Source organism: Falco peregrinus, chromosome 5 (genome assembly GCF_023634155.1).
Source record: "Falco peregrinus isolate bFalPer1 chromosome 5, bFalPer1.pri, whole genome shotgun sequence".
NCBI lineage: Eukaryota > Metazoa > Chordata > Aves > Falconiformes > Falconidae > Falco > Falco peregrinus.
The window spans coordinates 70,426,308-70,442,747 of NC_073725.1; the positions used below are offsets into that span (position 1 = coordinate 70,426,308).

At 64.9% G+C, this 16,440-nt stretch overlaps 1 protein-coding gene across 1 annotated transcript; it reads left to right on the forward strand.

Moving 5' to 3' along the window:
* Window positions 1-293: 293 nt before the first annotated feature.
* Window positions 294-15,706, forward strand: NCAN (neurocan). Its single transcript, XM_055804907.1, is given in 18 exon segments — window positions 294-520; window positions 6,607-6,686; window positions 7,763-8,164; window positions 8,854-9,028; window positions 9,101-9,228; window positions 9,511-9,767; window positions 9,769-9,809; window positions 10,069-10,082; window positions 10,129-10,959; window positions 11,052-12,088; window positions 12,090-12,225; window positions 12,782-12,898; window positions 13,129-13,242; window positions 13,448-13,606; window positions 13,713-13,795; window positions 13,883-14,027; window positions 14,583-14,765; window positions 14,873-15,706. Coding segments are annotated over 17 exon segments (4,044 nt in total). The 5' UTR covers window positions 294-520; window positions 6,607-6,613; the 3' UTR covers window positions 15,022-15,706.
* The last annotated feature ends 734 nt before the right edge of the window (window positions 15,707-16,440 follow it).

A 16,440-nucleotide genomic window follows, 5' to 3' on the forward strand; every position in this document is an offset into this window, starting at 1 on the left:
GGGATCCCTCACCCCCTCTTAGGGACCCCACTGCTATTACAAAGACCCCCCACCCCTTTTTCCCCCCCCCCCCGCTCATGACCCCCCTCCCCCCTTAGGGCCTCCCCAAGACAGAGCCCCCCCCCCCCCGCCACAGCCTGGGGCTGCGGTGCCTGCGGCGCGGGGCGGCCCCGCCTCGATGGGGAGGGGGCGGCCCCGGCGGGGGGGGGGCGGGCGGCCCCGGTTGGGGGGGGGGGAGCGGCGCATGCGCGGCCGCCCCTCGCCCTGCGCCGGGCAGCGCGGCGGGGCGCGGAGCGGGCGCGGGTTCGCCGCCGCTGCGGGCAGGTGCGGGCGGGCGGCACCGGCACCGGCGGGGGGGCCGCGCCTGCCGCGATTGGCCCGGCCTGGCCCGGCTCGGCCCCCTCCGGGGGGCCCGGCCCGCTGCCCCCCTCCGCGCCCCGCTTTTAAGCCCCCGGTGCCGGCGGGGTGCTGGGCTCCACCGGCGGCGATGACCCTCTGCGCGCCGTGAGCACGGCCCCAGGTATGTGCGGCACCGACACCACCCGCGCCGCGCCGCGCCCCGCTCGCTCCGCTGCGGTGCCCGGAGCCGGAGGCACCGCTACGCAGAAGCGGGACGGATCCGGGCAGGGGGCTGCGGTGGGGGACAATGGGGCTGTCAGGTCTGGGGACACTGGGATCGGGGCTGGGGGACACTGGGAAGAGGGACAGGGATGTTGGCCCTGGGGTGGGAGTGATGCTGTGGCTGAGGGATGGGGATGCGGAGGGTCTGGGGCTGTCAGGGATGGGGGACACTGGGGCTGTCAGGGGATGGGGGACACTGGGGCTGTCAGGGATGGGGGACACTGGGGCTGTCAGGGATGGGGGGACACTGCGGGGGACAGGGATGGTGGCCTTGGTGGTGGGGGTGATGCTGTTGCTGAGGGCTGGGGACACTGGGACTGGGGCTGTCAGGGCTGGGGACACTGGGACTGGAGCTGGGGGACACTGAGGGGGATGCACTGGGGACAATGGGGCTGTCAGGGCTGGGGGATGCTGTGGGGGGACAGGGATTGTGACCCTAGGGTGGGGGCAGTGCTGTGGCTGAGGCTTGGGGACACAAAGAGGACTGGGGCTGTCAGGGCTGAGGACACTGGGATTGGGACTGGGGACAATGCTGGGGTTGGGCTTGGGGCACTGGGACAGGTGGACAATGGGACTAGGGTTGTGGGGACACCAGGACAGGGGGACACTGGGGACACCAGGACAGGGGGACACTGAGGGGACCAGGGGATTTCAGGGCTGGGGACACTTGGGACTGGGGCTGAGAGGGGCTGGGGGACACGGGGCACTGGGACCAGCGGGCCAGGCAAGGCTGGGGGACACTACCAGGGCAGCAGCATGGTGCTGTGCCCTGCCCCCCCAGGAGCTGGCAGCAGGGCGGTGGGCAGGGAGAAGGGGCAAGGGGTGGCAGGATGGTGGGTGCTGGTGGGTGGGTGCTCCCTGGGTGCCACCCCCATGTGGTGCCGGAGCTGGGTGCGCCTCGGCCCCCTACCCTGCCTTGGCCACCCCAGGGTCCCCGGCAAGGAGGGAGCCAGGAAGTTTCGCATCCCTGGGGCACCCCCGGCTGCCAGGGAGCAGGCAGGGCTGCCAGTGTGGCAGGGGTTCAGGACCGCGGGCAGAATGAGTCCCAGCCTGCATGTCCTGGCATGGGGGCTGCCGGGGTGGATGGGTGCGGGGTACCAGCGAGGGGTCTGTAGCTGCCTGGGGGGGCTCCTTGCTCCCACGCGCTGGGCTGGGGGCTCGGCAAGCCCCAGCGCCGCCAGCGGGGATGGTGCTGGATGGCCCGGCTCGGTGCCAGGCCCACCGGCCCGGTGTTTTCCTCCCGGCTTTCGGTGCCAGGCGCAGATGCTGCTTTCGGAGTCGCTTGCCGGCGTGCGGCCAAGCCATCCATAGGGATGGGGCTGGGGGCTTGCCACGATGCTGTGCTGGCTTTGGGGGCTCCCATGGTGCTTTCGGCTTCCTGGGGAGAGACAGAAAACAGGGGGGTAAAAAAATTCAAAAAATTGAAAAAAAAAAATAAAAAGAAGAGCAAATTCTAAAATAAAGGCTGCAGACTGTCTGCCCTAATAAAAATCGCACCCAGCAAAGGGGCCCATATTGGACGGGATCACAGTTTTCCAAGGTGCTAATTTATTCTCGCAGGCTGGGGGGGGAGCGGGAAGCATCACGTTGCCTGTGAGATGTGACGGCAGCGAGGTTTGCAGAATTCCTTTGTTGTGGGCAGAGAGGAGGGGACGTGGAGCCGGCCCCGATGCTGGGCTCCCACCACAGCCACGCAGCCCCCGGGGGGGCCCTCGGCGGACACCCCGTCCCCGTTGGGGTGGTGGAGGCACTGTGGTGGCGCTGGGAGGGAGGTGGGTGCTGCTGGGGGGCTGGTGGCTTCGGTGGGGTTGGATGCGGGGGGAGCAGGATTAGCCCCGTGGGGTGCCAGTGGTGGGGGGGGATATGCTGGGTGGGTGGGCATCGACTTGCCGTGTGTGCACTGGCGGCACTGGGGACTGGAGTGACCTGTGGGGACAGCAGAGGTCACAGGGTCTGCGCCCTGGCTGGGGGGCAACTGGGGGCACCCCCGGGGGGGGGCGTCCCAAGGAGGGGGCCACCCGTGTCCCGCTGCATCACGGCTACCTGGGTAGGTGGGCAGTGCCCCCCCACTCCTGCCCCCCATCCCCTGCGCTGTCCCAAATGTCCCCCTCTGCTGCGCAGGGAACCCCAAGCCCTGCAGGCCGCCCCTGTCCAGCCCCATGGCTGGGGGCAGGTTGGGACGAGAGGGGACCCCAAAACCGGCTGGGTGGTCCCGGCACCCAATGGCCTGTGAGGAATTAAGCTATGTTTCAGCTGAAGCTAATCACCAGCCCCGGCTTTGCATATTCATGAGACAGATGAATTATTCATGAGGTGACAGCTAGTGACAGATGTGAAAATGTTCGCCCGGGTTGAGGGGGGGCGGCTTTGCACCAGCGTTATTTTAAATTTCTGTCGTCTGCCGTCCCCCCGACTGGGTTTGGGCCGCTCGGGGACGGGGGGGGACACTCCTGGTCCCCTAGGGGGCCCAGCCACGTGGCAGCGGGGACATCGCTGTGCCCTGAGCCTGCGGCATCGCCCTGGCAGCACAGAGGGACACCCCCCCGCCCCCCCCCCCCCCCCCCCCCCCCGCGAGATTCAGCCCTTCGGGCTGGCGGTGGCACAGCCAGTGCTGGCTCCCTGTGCCACCCTCCTCGCCTGGCTGTCACCGCCGGGGGACGGGTGCAGTGATGCTCTGTGTACCTGAGCCTGCCCGCCACTTCCATGGGGACCACGGGCAGATCCTGCCCCAGCGGGATGGGGCTGATGCTATTTCCCCCCACCCTGGCAGAAGGGCTGGTGGTGCTGAGCCGTACCAGCAGCAGCATCCCCCTGCCCTCGGTGGGGAGGCAGGATGCAGCCAGGGCTGATGCTGGCGGTACCGCGGGTCAGGATGCAGCTGTGCCAGCCCCGGGCTGCCTCACCAGTGCTGCTGGAGCTGGATTGTGGGTTAGTGGATCAAGAGGAGGTGGGAGGGGAGACGATCTCAATAATTAACGAGGTGCTGAGGCGGGAAGGATGCTGCCTGGCTGCGGCTTCGGCAGCCCCTGGTGTGGCGTGGGGGGTCCTCGTGTGGGGGTCACCACATGTGGTGGCACCGGCAGGGATGGAGGCTGCCGTGCCGCTTGCCCCTGACCTTGGGATAAACTTTTTGCTGGCTCAGCGCAGGGCCAGGCTCGGCGGAGGTGGTGGCCGGGGGTCCGTGTGAGGGGGCTGGAGGGAATGGAGTGTGGGTGGGGACCTTCCTTTGTCTCCATGGGCTCGGAGAGGAGCCGTGGTGCCATGAACATGGTCCCTGCATGCTTCAAGGGCAGGGGTGCCAGCTGGGTGGCCCCGAGGAGAGCGGCAGGCTGGGGCTGTGTGTCCTGTTCCCGGGGTGGGGGGAGCCCGGGCCCCCCCCCTGCCCATGGTCCGGGCTCCCTGAGGAGGCAGCGGGTGCTGCTGGCAGGGCTGGCCCTTCCCACCACGGCACCGTCCTGCTTTGAAAGCAAAACCTGCAGAAACGCTGATGTCAGGGAAGGCGACAGCGCAGCCAGAGCCATGCAGTCCTGCGGCCCCCCAGCCCCTTGCCACCAGCAGCACCCACATCCCTGGTGCTGCCAGCCTGGGGTGCCCTGGCGGGGTCGGGGACCACAATCCCATCTCTCCAGCCCAAGCACAGCATGTGCCCAGCCCTGCAGCCCACCGAGACGGTGGTTGGAAATCCAAAGAGCAACTTTCCTGTTTAACATTTAAATAAACCCTGGGCTGTTTACCCATCGGCACTGCCCGCGTTTGCTCAGCAAGGACCCATCTCCAGAACAGCGGCTCTGGGTAAACAGCCGAGAGCTTAGAGGAGTATTTATACGCTGGCACCTTAACGCGGCTCATTGGGGTGTCTTGGGTCCCTTCGGCTCCTGCTCCATCCCACCCCACCACCCCAACGTGGCGTGGGGCTGGAACCCCATATGGGGTTTGGGGCTGGTGGCCCCGGGTTATGGCTGGCAATGGGGGCTGCCTCGCTGGGAGCTGGGGCAGCCACAGGCTGGGGTGGAGGAGGAGGAAGGGGAAGGTCTTGGGGATGCTGTGGAGAGGTGTCAGGGAGCGAGACTGGGTTGCTGTTGTTCCACGTGGGAAATTGTCTTGTTTGCCCTTCAGTGGGAAAAGTTGTCTGGAAGCTGCAGGGGGAATGTCGAGAGATGCAAAGGAGAAAATGGGTAAAAAGACCAAAAAGGGACCGTGGGTGATCAGAAGCCCTGGGACGTGTGTGTGCGAGCACAGCCCCGGGCACCCTTCTCCCACTCCCCATGCTGAGTGAGCATCCTGGATGTTCCCACCCTCGCCCAGCAGCTCCCAGGGTGGTGGCTTGGTGAAGGACATGGGCTAGGAGGGTGGGTGGGAGCCTCCCCACCCCACACCCAGGCACTGATGGTTTGTGCTGGGAGAGCTCCTGACACCCCAGAAAGTCAAAATTAGTATTTCAATGGGGAGGAGCTGGAACCTCCCGAGCTGGACCTGGACTGTGCCAAGCAATTTGTTTCCACCCCAACCCCACCACCCCCCCATAGCAGGAAGACAGGGAAAAGTTTGGTGCTGCCAAGGCGGCGAGCCTGGGGAATCTCCTTCCCAGAGCATCCCTGAGCCGGGAGGCAGGAGCCACTGTCAGTGCCATGGTCCGGGGTTGTTGGGCTCCGGGGGCTGTGGCTGGGCAAAGGTGCAGCCCCCTCCCTGCTCTGCACCCCGGGAATTTCCCTCCGGAGCTGGGGTCAGGTCACTGCCTCATCTTTTACCAGCAGCTGGGTTTGGAGGCAGAAAAGCGCCGCAGAGCTGCTGTGGGAGGGAAGGGGCTACAAACGCTTTGCTTCTTTGGAAGAGATAAGATAAAACCTAGTTTTGCGTCCCCCGAAAGGCCCTTTTCCAGTGCTGAACGTGGGGGGTCTCCTTTTTTCTCGCCATTTTGCTCTTTCTTTCTATTTTTGTCCCATGAAAGCGGAAGGGACAGAATGAGAAATCAAGGGCTGGAAAATGGAGCATCAGGGATGGGGGTACCTGTGGGATGAGCCGAAGCCTCGGCTCCAGGCAGCTGGGAGAGGGATGAGGGGTTCCTGGTGTTCCCCCAAAAGCCAAGTGCTCCCCAGCTCACTGTCTTGGCCAGGGGACAGGGCAGGGGTCAATGCTGGAGCTGGGGAGACCTGCACGCCACAGTGGGGACCAGCGAACCCCATGCTGGAGCTGCCAGCACAGATGCTGGTTGCTGTGCTGGTTGCATCCCTGCTGCCTCTGCTTGGCCGGTTTGGCGGCTCAGGGTGCCAGCACCTGGTTAAAATCCCAAACAAAGCCCCAGCCAGGAGATGGTTGCGGTGGGAGCTGGGTGGTGGTTGTGGTGGGAGCTGGGCGATGGTTGTGCCCGCACCAGGCGGGCAATCTGTCCGACTTCCCTCCGAGTCCAGAGACCAAATGATTTAGAAAATACTAATCGTCGCTGCAGTCAAACAGATGGATGGGAGATTTTCGGCAAGCGGCGGTGCCGGCTTTGTGCTCCACGCACCGCACGCCAGCTCCGGCAGCCAGAGGCATCCACTGCATGTTAATGCTGGGGGCAGAGCAAGGGCTGGCTCCAGTGCCACTGGCTCTGCTACTGCCAGCTGGGGGGCTGCGGGACCCCCAGGCTTGCCCACTGCCCATGTAGACGCATGTCCCACCTCCAGCGGGGCATGGGCATGTCACCATGGGTGGCAGCGGTGGCAGGGAACAGAGGGACACCCCAGTAGGGATGTGGTGTGTCGATGGGTGGCACCCCATCCTCCATCCCCACCCCACACTGGCTTCACGACAAGAGTGAAATCCAACTCTCTCTGGGCTAATGGCATTTTGCTAAGTGGGGCTAATCCTGCTTCTTCCCCGCGGGTCCCGGGCGGCTGGTGTCAGTGTGGTCCTGCGGTGATTTATGGCCCGACGGTGCTGCCTGACAAGCCAGGAGTGGGCGAGCAGCAGCCTTCCACCCCCACCCCCCCGCTCTCATTGCAGGTCAAGGATGGTCCATGTGATGGGGGATGCCGGCTGCTGGTTCCTGCTCGGGCTCTCCCTCCTCCCCATCGCTGTCCTGGGTAAGTGCCGGCAGTGCTCCATAGCCAGGGCTAATTAGCTGATAAGGGTAAACAACAGCAAATAATGAACTATCAAACCATAACAAATAGTGAGGGTGAATAATAACCAGGGGAGGGCTCAGGCTGCAGCCCCCCATGCCTCCCTGCCCAGGGCTGCAAGGGATTAGCAAGGGAGAAGCCCCCCAGGCAACCGTGGACCCCCCCCTTGCACTGGGATCCCTGGAGGCAAGGCCTTAAATCCTTAATCCCACTGGCGGCACCCCCAGCCCCCTCCCCGCTGCAGTGCTGAGCCCCCCGGGGATTTGCCGTGTCTCTGACCAAGAGGGCCCATGTCCCCCGAGTCCCTCGTGGCTGCATGGGGGGCTTTGGGATCCCCCTGGCCTGGTGCCCTCCCATGCATTTCCCAGTGAGCAGAGGGTGTGGAGTGTGATGGAGGTGGGGGGGAAGGTGCCAGGCAGGGATTAGTGGCCATCCCTGGTCCCCAGCCAGCTGGGCTCTGTGGGGAGCATCCCCCCGACTCTGCTGCAGGCAGGAGGGCCGGGCCACAGGGGCTTCTGAGATGTGGGATTTGCAGCAGAGCTGGGAGCATGCGTAGGCTGGGGCAGGATTAGTGCAGGAGGAGGAGGTCAAGGTCATGACCGCTGCCATGCTTTCTCCCAGTGTGGGGATGGCTGTCCCACTGGTGCTGCAGGGGTTGGATGGCACCGAGTCCCTGGTGAGGGATCCACCTCTGTGGGCAGGGACAGGGAGTACCGGTATCCCGATGGGAGCAGTGTGGGACCCATGGGTGCTGAGCAGCAGCTACAGCCTTGCAGCATCTTGGGGGGGGCAGGGGACTCAGCTGAGTCAGGGGTTCAGCCCTAGAGGGGCAGATTTAATGTGCAAGGTTGGTCTCCAGCTGCTAGACACGGACACTGCACATCATCTTGCTTTGTTCTCTTCCTTGGGGAGCTCAGGGGTGCCCAGTACCGAGCCCCAGCACCCTGCTGTGCCCCCAGCTCTCCCCTCTGTGACCAAGAGCCCAGCAGGAACTCCCGCTGCCCATCCCCGTGGTATCTGGGCACCTCTCCCTGCAGGCTCCCAGGACGATGGGAAGGTGATCCACATCAACAGGGTGCAGCACCAGCCCGTGCGCGTGGGGCTAGGGGAGCCGGTGGCCCTGCCCTGCCTCTTCCTGCTGCACCCCTCTGCCTCACTGGGGCCCAACGAGCCCCCCGACCCGCCCCGCGTCAAATGGAGCAAAGTCCGCTCAGCCACCGGCCAGAGGGAGGACATCCCCATCCTGGTGGCCAAGGACAACGTGGTGAAGGTGGTGAAAGCCTACGAAGGCCGAGTGTCCCTGCCCGGCTACCCCCGTGACCGCTACAACGCCACGCTGCTGCTGCGCGCTGCCCGTGCCAGCGACGCGGGGCTGTACCGCTGCGAGGTGGTGGCCGGCATTGACGATGAGCAGGACCTGCTGCCGCTGGAGGTGACAGGTGAGCCGGGTATTGCGTTGTGGGGTGGCATTGCCAGGAGAGCAGTGGGGGCATCGTGGGTACCACAACAGGGTGGCGTGGGTGCTTGTGTGGGCTGTGCACCCCATGTATCCTTTACAAGCCATGCGAGCTGCTCACCCCGTGCAAGCCCTGCACCTTATACAAGCTGTGCGCCTCGTGTACCCATGCAAGCCGTGCATCCCATGTACCGTGCACCCCATGTGAGCCATATACCCTGTGCACCCTGTACAAGGTGTGCAACCCATGTACCCTGTGCACCCTGTACAAGCTGAGCAAGCCATGCACTGCATGCCAGCTGTGCACCCTTGTGCACCACATGCAAGCCCCACAGCTTATACAGGCTGTGCACCCCATGTACCCTGTGCACCCAGTGTACTCTGTGCACCCTGTGTGAGCCATGCACCCTGTGCACTCCATGCAAGCCCTGCATCTCATACAAGCTGTGCACCCAATGTACTTCATGCACCCTATGTGAGCTCTGAATCCTGTGAATTTGTGCACCCTGTGCAAGCTGTGCACCCTGTGCAAGCTGTGCAAGCCCTGCACCCTGTACAAGCCATGCACCCCATGAACCCCGTGCAAGCTGTGCCCCCTATGCACACTGTGCCCCCTCCAAAAGCCGTGAGCCATGCACCCTGTGCCACCTCTGCCACCCGCTGCCCTTCCAGGCGTCGTCTTCCACTACCGCCCTGCGGGTGAGCGCTACACACTGACCTTCACCGCCGCTCGCCGTGCCTGCCTGGACAACTCTGCCATCATCGCCTCGCCCCAGCACCTCCAGGCCGCCTTCGAGGATGGCTATGACAACTGTGATGCAGGCTGGCTGGCCGACCAGACCGTGCGGTAAGTGTGCGGCACGGGCTGCTGGCTGGGCACCCCTCACCGCGGAGCACCCACCGTGCCTCTCTCCGGCAGGTATCCCATCACGCTGTCCCGGCCCGGCTGCTACGGAGACCGCAACAGCCTCCCCGGCGTCCGCAGCTACAGCCGGAGGGAGCCCAGTGAAGAGTACGATGTCTACTGCTACGCCCGGGAGCTGCAAGGCAAGTGGTGCTGCTGCAGCTGGGTGTGCGCTGGGCTGGGCGGGTGGGTGGGTGCCCAGGGACAACCCCCCGGGGGTGATGCTGTGGGCATCTCCGTGCATCTCTTGCCTGCTGCCGTTTGGCTGCAGGGATGGGTGCTGTGCCGTGCCGGTGCTGAGCAGCACAGCGTGGCCATAGTGCTCAAGTCATGGAGACTTCCAAAAAGCACCACTTGGCTCTGAGCTGTCGGGACCGTCACGACATTCTGTCCACATGTCCCCGACGGGCTCTGCTCTGTTGCAGGGACGGTGTTTTACGCCACGGTGCCGGGCCGGTTCACCTGGCAGGGGGCCTGGAGGCACTGCCGGAGTCGGGGGGCTTTGCTAGCCACCACCGGGCAGCTCTACCTGGCGTGGCGCGAGGGTTTGGACCAGTGCGACCCGGGCTGGCTGGCCGACGGCAGCGTCCGCTACCCCATCAGGCTGCCGCGCAGGAAATGTGGTGGCGATGCATCGGGTGTCAGGACCCTCTACCAGTTCCCCAACCGCACCGGCTTCCCACCCCCCCACCTCCAAATTTGATGCCTACTGCTATAAAGGTAAGGGGGACCGGCAGTGATGCTGGCACCATGTTCCGCCCCAGCCCCCCCCCAACCAGCCCTGCCCCTTCTTCCCTTGGGAGTCGGTGGGCTTGGCTGGGAAAACTGCTGCAGATGAATATTTAATTGGGGAATTAATGAGATAAATGAGGAGAGCTGCGCTGGGAGGGAGCCCAGCTCCATGCATCATGCTAGCATGGCGCAAGGCTGGGGGATGCGGTGCCTGGTACTGAGACCTGGAGCGGGATGCAGGTCCCTGCTGGTGCCCTGGGTGCCCGTCCTGCCCCTCGGTCCCACTGCTGATGCTCGTGGTCTTACCCCAGCAAACGAAGCCGCAGGGCAGAGGGAGCCAGAGAAGCCGGTACTGCCTGTGCCCAACCCACTGGGCAGCGACAACGTGCTGGTGGAGCACAGTGAGGACCTGGACACGTCAGGGGACACCCTGCGTGACCGCTACGGCCTCCTGCCGCAGCCAGGACCTGCAGGGCTGGGTGAGGATGAGGATGAGCAGTTGCGGCTGGTGAGCGGCAGCCCGGTGGCACAGCGCGGTGACCTTCCGGGGGCTGCACCCTCTCGTGGGCTGGGGCTGGGTGATGGTACGTCCCTGCTTCCCACTACGGCCTCCTCGCCGGCGTGGCCCCATGAAGATGAAGCTCTCAACGTGGTGGACCAGGCGCCGGTGAGCTCTTGGCAGGATCCGGCCAGCACCAGCCCAGCATCGCCAGTGCAAGAAGACCCTGAGGAGCCCCTGGCTGCCCTCCTGCCACAGAACCAAAGCCCAACCCAGGAGCACATCACCGGCTCACCGCCAGCACTGCCGGGGCTGGGGACAGTCCCTGGCGCGGCAGCAGGGACCCCCAGCACCCCACCGGCCAGTTCCCATGTCCCACGGCAGAGCAGCTACGCCGGGCTGAACGGGCGCTACTTCCAGCTGCAGCGGCAGAGCCGGGACCCTGCGGTGGTGGCTGGGGACACCACGGTGGCTGGGGACCCAGTGGGGAAGGTCACCCAGGCCCCTGTCATGGCCCTGGAGGTGAAGGGGGCTGCAGCCAACACTGTGGAGACATGGAGCATCCCCCGTGCCAGCACTGAGAGCCTGCGGCAGGAGGGCATCTACTTGCCCTCCAACGCAGTGGAGGAGGAGATTGGCCCTGGTAAGTGATACCCGAAAGCGGCTTGGGGGGAGGGGTGTTCTAGTGGGAGCTGTGCCGGTTTGGGGTCCCCATGGCTGTGCCATCTCTTGCAGAGCTGATGGCACCGGCCACCGCCCAGGTGTCCCCCTCACCGCAGGCGCCTGCCAGGAGGGAATCGCCACAGCAGAGCCCCGGCAATCCTGGGGGGCCCACACAGACACCCCCTCCGCAGTCCCCATCCCTGCCTCCCCCCGTGGTTCCCCACGATGCTCTCGGTCACCAGGACATCACCACAGCTGGGGCTCAGCCTCATGTCCCCAGCGCCCGCGGGGACTCCCCCCGGCCACCCGCAGATGCCACTGAGGACTTTTCCGGGGACACTGTCTCCCAGGAGGATGGTGGCTCCGTCCCACCGTGGCCCCCATTGCCCCCAGCCCCGTTGGTGGCCGAGGGCCCCGAGATGGCCCCGCAGCCCCGTGGTGATGGCACTGACAGCAGCGGGGCCCCAGGCGATGGCACGCTGGAGAGGCAGAGGAAAGCAGTGACCTTCCTCCACCCAGCTGGCCCCTCCATGGGGCACCCTGCCACCCCCAGCCCCACCGAGGTGGCCGCTCAGGGGGCGCAAAGCCCCACGGCACTCCCCAGGCCAGCCAAACTGCCGGCTGAGCTCAGCCACGAGCAGCCAGCTGGGTACGGGGATGCCAGGAGGGGCTCAGCCGAGCCAAGCAGCAAAGCACCTGTGTCCCCCCCAGTGCGGGATGTCCCCTCACCTTCACCTCCCGCTGTGGCCAGCGAGGTGACCCCGATGGAGGCAGAGGCACTGGAGCCAGCAGCTGAGGAGGGGTCCACAGCCTTTGCCCCCACAGCCCCGTGGTCCACCAGCCGCACTGCACCGGAGCTGGAGGGGGCAGAACATCTCCTCCTGCCCCCCCCAGGCCCTCAGCAGCCCCCCACCAGCACCAGCCCCCCGGGTGTCGCCAGCCACAAGGATGCACCGACAGCCCCTGGCGAGGAGGATGCCTCCAGGGAGGTGAAGAGGGAAGAGCCCCCTGCACCCCTCAGCTCCCGCAGCCCCTGGCCATCGCCCACTGCCTCCCACCCATGGGTGCCGGAGGCACCCAGGTCCCCAAGCACGGGGCCGCTCTTTGAGCCCTCCATGGCTGCAGAGCTGGGGGGGGCTGGGGGGGCCCCCGCTGCTGGATGCCGACAGTGGGAGCGGCGAGGAGCTGGCACTGGAGGAGCGGGAGCTGCTGGCCTGGGCGGGCACCGGCAACGCCAGCCGGCACGGTGAGCATGGTGCTGGGGGGTCAGGGTGCTGGGGGCACCCAGCGCAGATGGGCACAGGGAGGGATGGGCTGGGTGGCAGGAGGACCTCCAGGGTGACCCCCCCAGGCTGGCACAGCATGGTGCCAACCCACAGGATGGGGTTTAAGGAGGGGGTTGGCGGGGGTCCTCTTCTTTTACCCAAACCAATTTACTCACTGGGGAGTTTCCAACGACTGTGATGGGCTGGGAGTGGGTCCTGGGTTTTTCAGAGGGAGCCGAGCTATTAGCATAAGCTGGGGAAGCATCCTCTTAAATATTTAATATATTTGCAGTTGGTAATAATACTAATGGCTGGAGAGGTGGGGATGCGTGGCACACGCAGCCTGGCCATGGCTGGAAAATGGGCATCAAAGATATTTAATGTGCAGAGCCACAGCCCGGTGGAAAAGGCACCGCGGATAATGTGTGGCAACGCCGGGGCAGGCCCAGGCTCTGGGTCCTGGTGGGGAAGGGGTGGGTGCCACAGTGTGCCCCCAGCCCCAAACCCCACCTAAGGGTGCCCTCTCCCACCCCCCAGCCCCGGCCGACCCTTGCCAGAACAACCCCTGCCTGCACGGTGGGACCTGCCGTGCCAACGGCACCGTCTGCGGCTGCAGCTGCACCCCGGGCTTCACCGGGGAGAACTGTGAGATCGGTGAGCGGCCGGAGCATCCCGCAGTGCTGGGGCAGGATTTGGCCCTGCCTGCCGGAGGAGCAGCGGCCACGCTTGGAAGCGGGGAGGGGAATGGGGCTGTGGCACCGAGTCCTGCTCGGTCCCCGCCATCCGCAGTCACTGCTGGCACCGGTGCTGGCGGAGGGATGGGGGTCTGGGTGGGTGGTGGCGTGGGTCTCCGCATGGCTGCAGCTCCCAGAGTGTCCCTGCAGACATAGACGACTGCCTGTCCAGCCCCTGCCAGAATGGCGGCACCTGCATCGACGAGGTCAACTCCTTCATCTGCCTCTGCTTGCCCAGCTACGGCGGCAGCCGCTGCGAGAAAGGTGAGGAATGGCCCCCGATGTCCAACCCCCCCGGGTATGTCACCATGGGGTGGGGGAGTCCATTTGGGGATGAGTGTGGGGAGCTGGGAAGAGGGTGCAGGAGTCCTGCCCCCCGCTGCAGTGGGGAGCTGCTCCCTGCATCCCTCCCCGGGGGTTCTGGGGGCTGGTCCCCTTCGCCCTCCCCACCGTCCCCATCTCCCTGCAGACACGGAGGGCTGCGACCACAACTGGCATAAGTTCCAGGGTCACTGCTACCGGTACTTCGCCCGTCGGCGCTCCTGGGAGGATGCGGAGCGGGACTGCCGCCGCCGTGCCGGGCACCTCACCAGCATCCACTCGCAGGAGGAGCATGGCTTCATCAACGGTGCGGGGTGGGGGGAGAGCACCCCCTCTCACAGCTCTGCAAGCACCAGCACCCCTGGGTGCTCTTGGTCTTCATCGTGTGAGCCGTGGGTACCTCTTCTCTGTAGGCTTTGGGCACGAGAACACCTGGATCGGGCTCAATGACAGGATTGTGGAGCAGGACTTCCAGTGGACTGACAACACTGGCTTGGTGAGACCCTTGGAGGTGCAAGGTGGGGGGCTCGGGGGGCAGAGGATGGGGGGCACAGGGGGCTCACCCTTTCTCGGGTCCCACCAGCAATATGAGAACTGGCGGGAGAACCAACCTGACAACTTCTTTGCGGGCGGTGAGGACTGCGTGGTGCTGGTGTCCCATGAGATCGGCAAGTGGAACGATGTGCCCTGCAACTACAACCTGCCCTACATCTGCAAGAAAGGCACAGGTACTGCCTGCCCTGGCCTCCCTGCCCCTGGTGTCCCCATCCCACAGCCCCCTGCATCCCCGTCCCCATCCCATAGCCCTCCACAGCACCATCCCGCAGCCCCTGGGCCACCTTGTCATCCTCAGGAAACTTCTCCCAGCACTTCCTCCAGGAAAACTCGAGCATTTCCCCTTAATCTCTATTTTTTTTCCTTTTTTTTCCCCACAGTCAATTCTTCCCTCTCCACTTTAATTTGTTTAATTTGCCACCATTAAAACTATTAAGTTCTCATTCCTTATCTTGAAAGTTATATTAACCTCCAGCTGCTTATTGTGAGCCAGAGCAGCGCACCGCCCTCTCCCACCAACCGCGTGTTAACGATGCACTCACCCTGATAAGGCCATTAATTAATGAAGTAAATCCTGGGGAACACCTCGCTGCCAACCTGGTGGAGGACACCCCTCCCAAAGCCATCCACCTCTCCTTCGGCTGGCGGAGAGAACTGGTGGCAGCAGCAGGGTGTCCCCCTTGTCCCCTCTTGGTGATGGGGTGACGGGGGTCTGTTGTCCCCCCCAGTGCTGTGCGGGCCCCCGCCGGAGGTGGCGAATGCCTTCATCGTGGGGAAGAAGAAGGAGAAGTACAGCATCCACTCCAGCGTGCGCTACCAGTGCGAGGAGGGCTTCACCCAGCGCCACGTCCCCACCATCAAGTGCCACAGCACCGGCAAGTGGGACCGGCCCAAAATCCTCTGCACAAAACGTTAGTGGGGATGGGGGGTGCTGGGGATGGGGGGTGTCAAGGCAGTGGCTTCCCCCCCGGGGCCATGGTTCCTAACCCCCCCGGGTCCCCTCCCTTGCCCCCGTTAGCCAGGCGGTCGCACCGAGCGCGGCGGCACCACCACCACCGTCACAGCCACCCCCACCACCAGCACCACCACCACAAACCCCGCAAGGAGCGGCGAAAACACCGCAAGCACCTCCGGCTGGACTGGATGGAGGAGGGCCACTACTTCTAGAGCCGGGGGATGAGGAAGCACAAGGGTCCCCGACGGGATGTGGTGACGTTTCCTGCCCCCCTCCCACCCCCCCTCTTTTATAGCCCCCCCTGGCTTTAGCTCCTAGGATGCCCGGCCCCGTAGGGAATAGGATCCGGAGGGGGCGGCTGCGTGTGCGTCCCCAGCCCTCCCTGCATGTCCCACGCTCAGCCCCCCCGACCCGGGGTCGAGTCCCAGCCCTGCACGGGGGACCCCCCATCCCTGTGCGGGGGCTGTTCCCTGGCTGGGCTCTGGCCCCCTCCCCAAAGTGGGGGTTAACCTGCCAGCCCCCCATCTCCCACCTTGGCCATGGTGTCTCACTGGCCTAGCGTGGCTCTGGTTTTTTAGCAGCTCCCCACCCCCCCCATCCTCCTGCCCCGGCACCCCGGTCCTGCCCATGGGGCACCTTGCAGCCGGCATGGGGACCCTGCCCAGCGCGGGGTGGGGGGACGATGCCACCGGGGCTGGCATCCTGCTCTTCTGCCTGGTTTGGGGGTGGTTTATTTTTTTCCCCTTTTCCGTTTGTCGTCGGGTCCCCGTTGGAGTTGGCGTGTGTGTGTACGGCGCTTTCTGATCTCTGCTGTTTGCGACGTGACTGCCGTGTCCTGAGCCCCCTCCCCCCCCCCCCGCCCCCCACTTCCCCGTGCCATTTCTGACTCTGCCTTTCTGTACTGCTGGACATTTTAATAAATTTTTTTAACAGTTGAGTGTCCCCACCCTGCGCTTTCCTGGGGGGCAGGGGGGGTGCAGAGACACCAGCGACAGTCCCCCTGCTACTTTTGCCTTGCCTTGGCCTTGCCAGCACTCTCCATCTGCCTCCTTTCGCCACCACTAAATTAATTTTAAACAAACCTAATCCTCCTCCCAGGACTTGTTGTGCCAGTGCCACTGCCTGCTCACGGCGTGAGCCGAGGACTCGTGAATCACGCCGGCAGCGAGCAGCATGGCCGCAGCTTTCCCCACTGGCCCGGTGAGATGCAGAGATACTGATGGGTTTATCAGGGTGCTGGCTGCATTAACCATGGGCGAAGGGGTTGTGGCTCCCACCCTGGCTGCCATCCATCAGCATGTGGAGGCCACCACCTGGGGTTCCGGTGGCCCCTGGCACCCACCATCCCCACTCTCCCCCCCTGGAGGTCACAGTGGCCGGGGGTGTCATGTCCCAGCAGTCACTTATCTTCATCAGTAAAGGTGATGGATGGCCCGTGCACAGCTGCACTGGGCATGGAGGAAGACCCAAGCCCCCTCCAGTGTGGGGGACCCCGGGGTCCCTACCTGTGCCCTGCCCACCCCCACGGTGGCTCCCAGTGCCGTGCTGCCCTGAGGTGGCTCTGCTGATGCTGCTCCCTTGGAGCTGGTCCCAATAAACCCAGGAGGGATGCCGTCGGGATGCTATGGGCA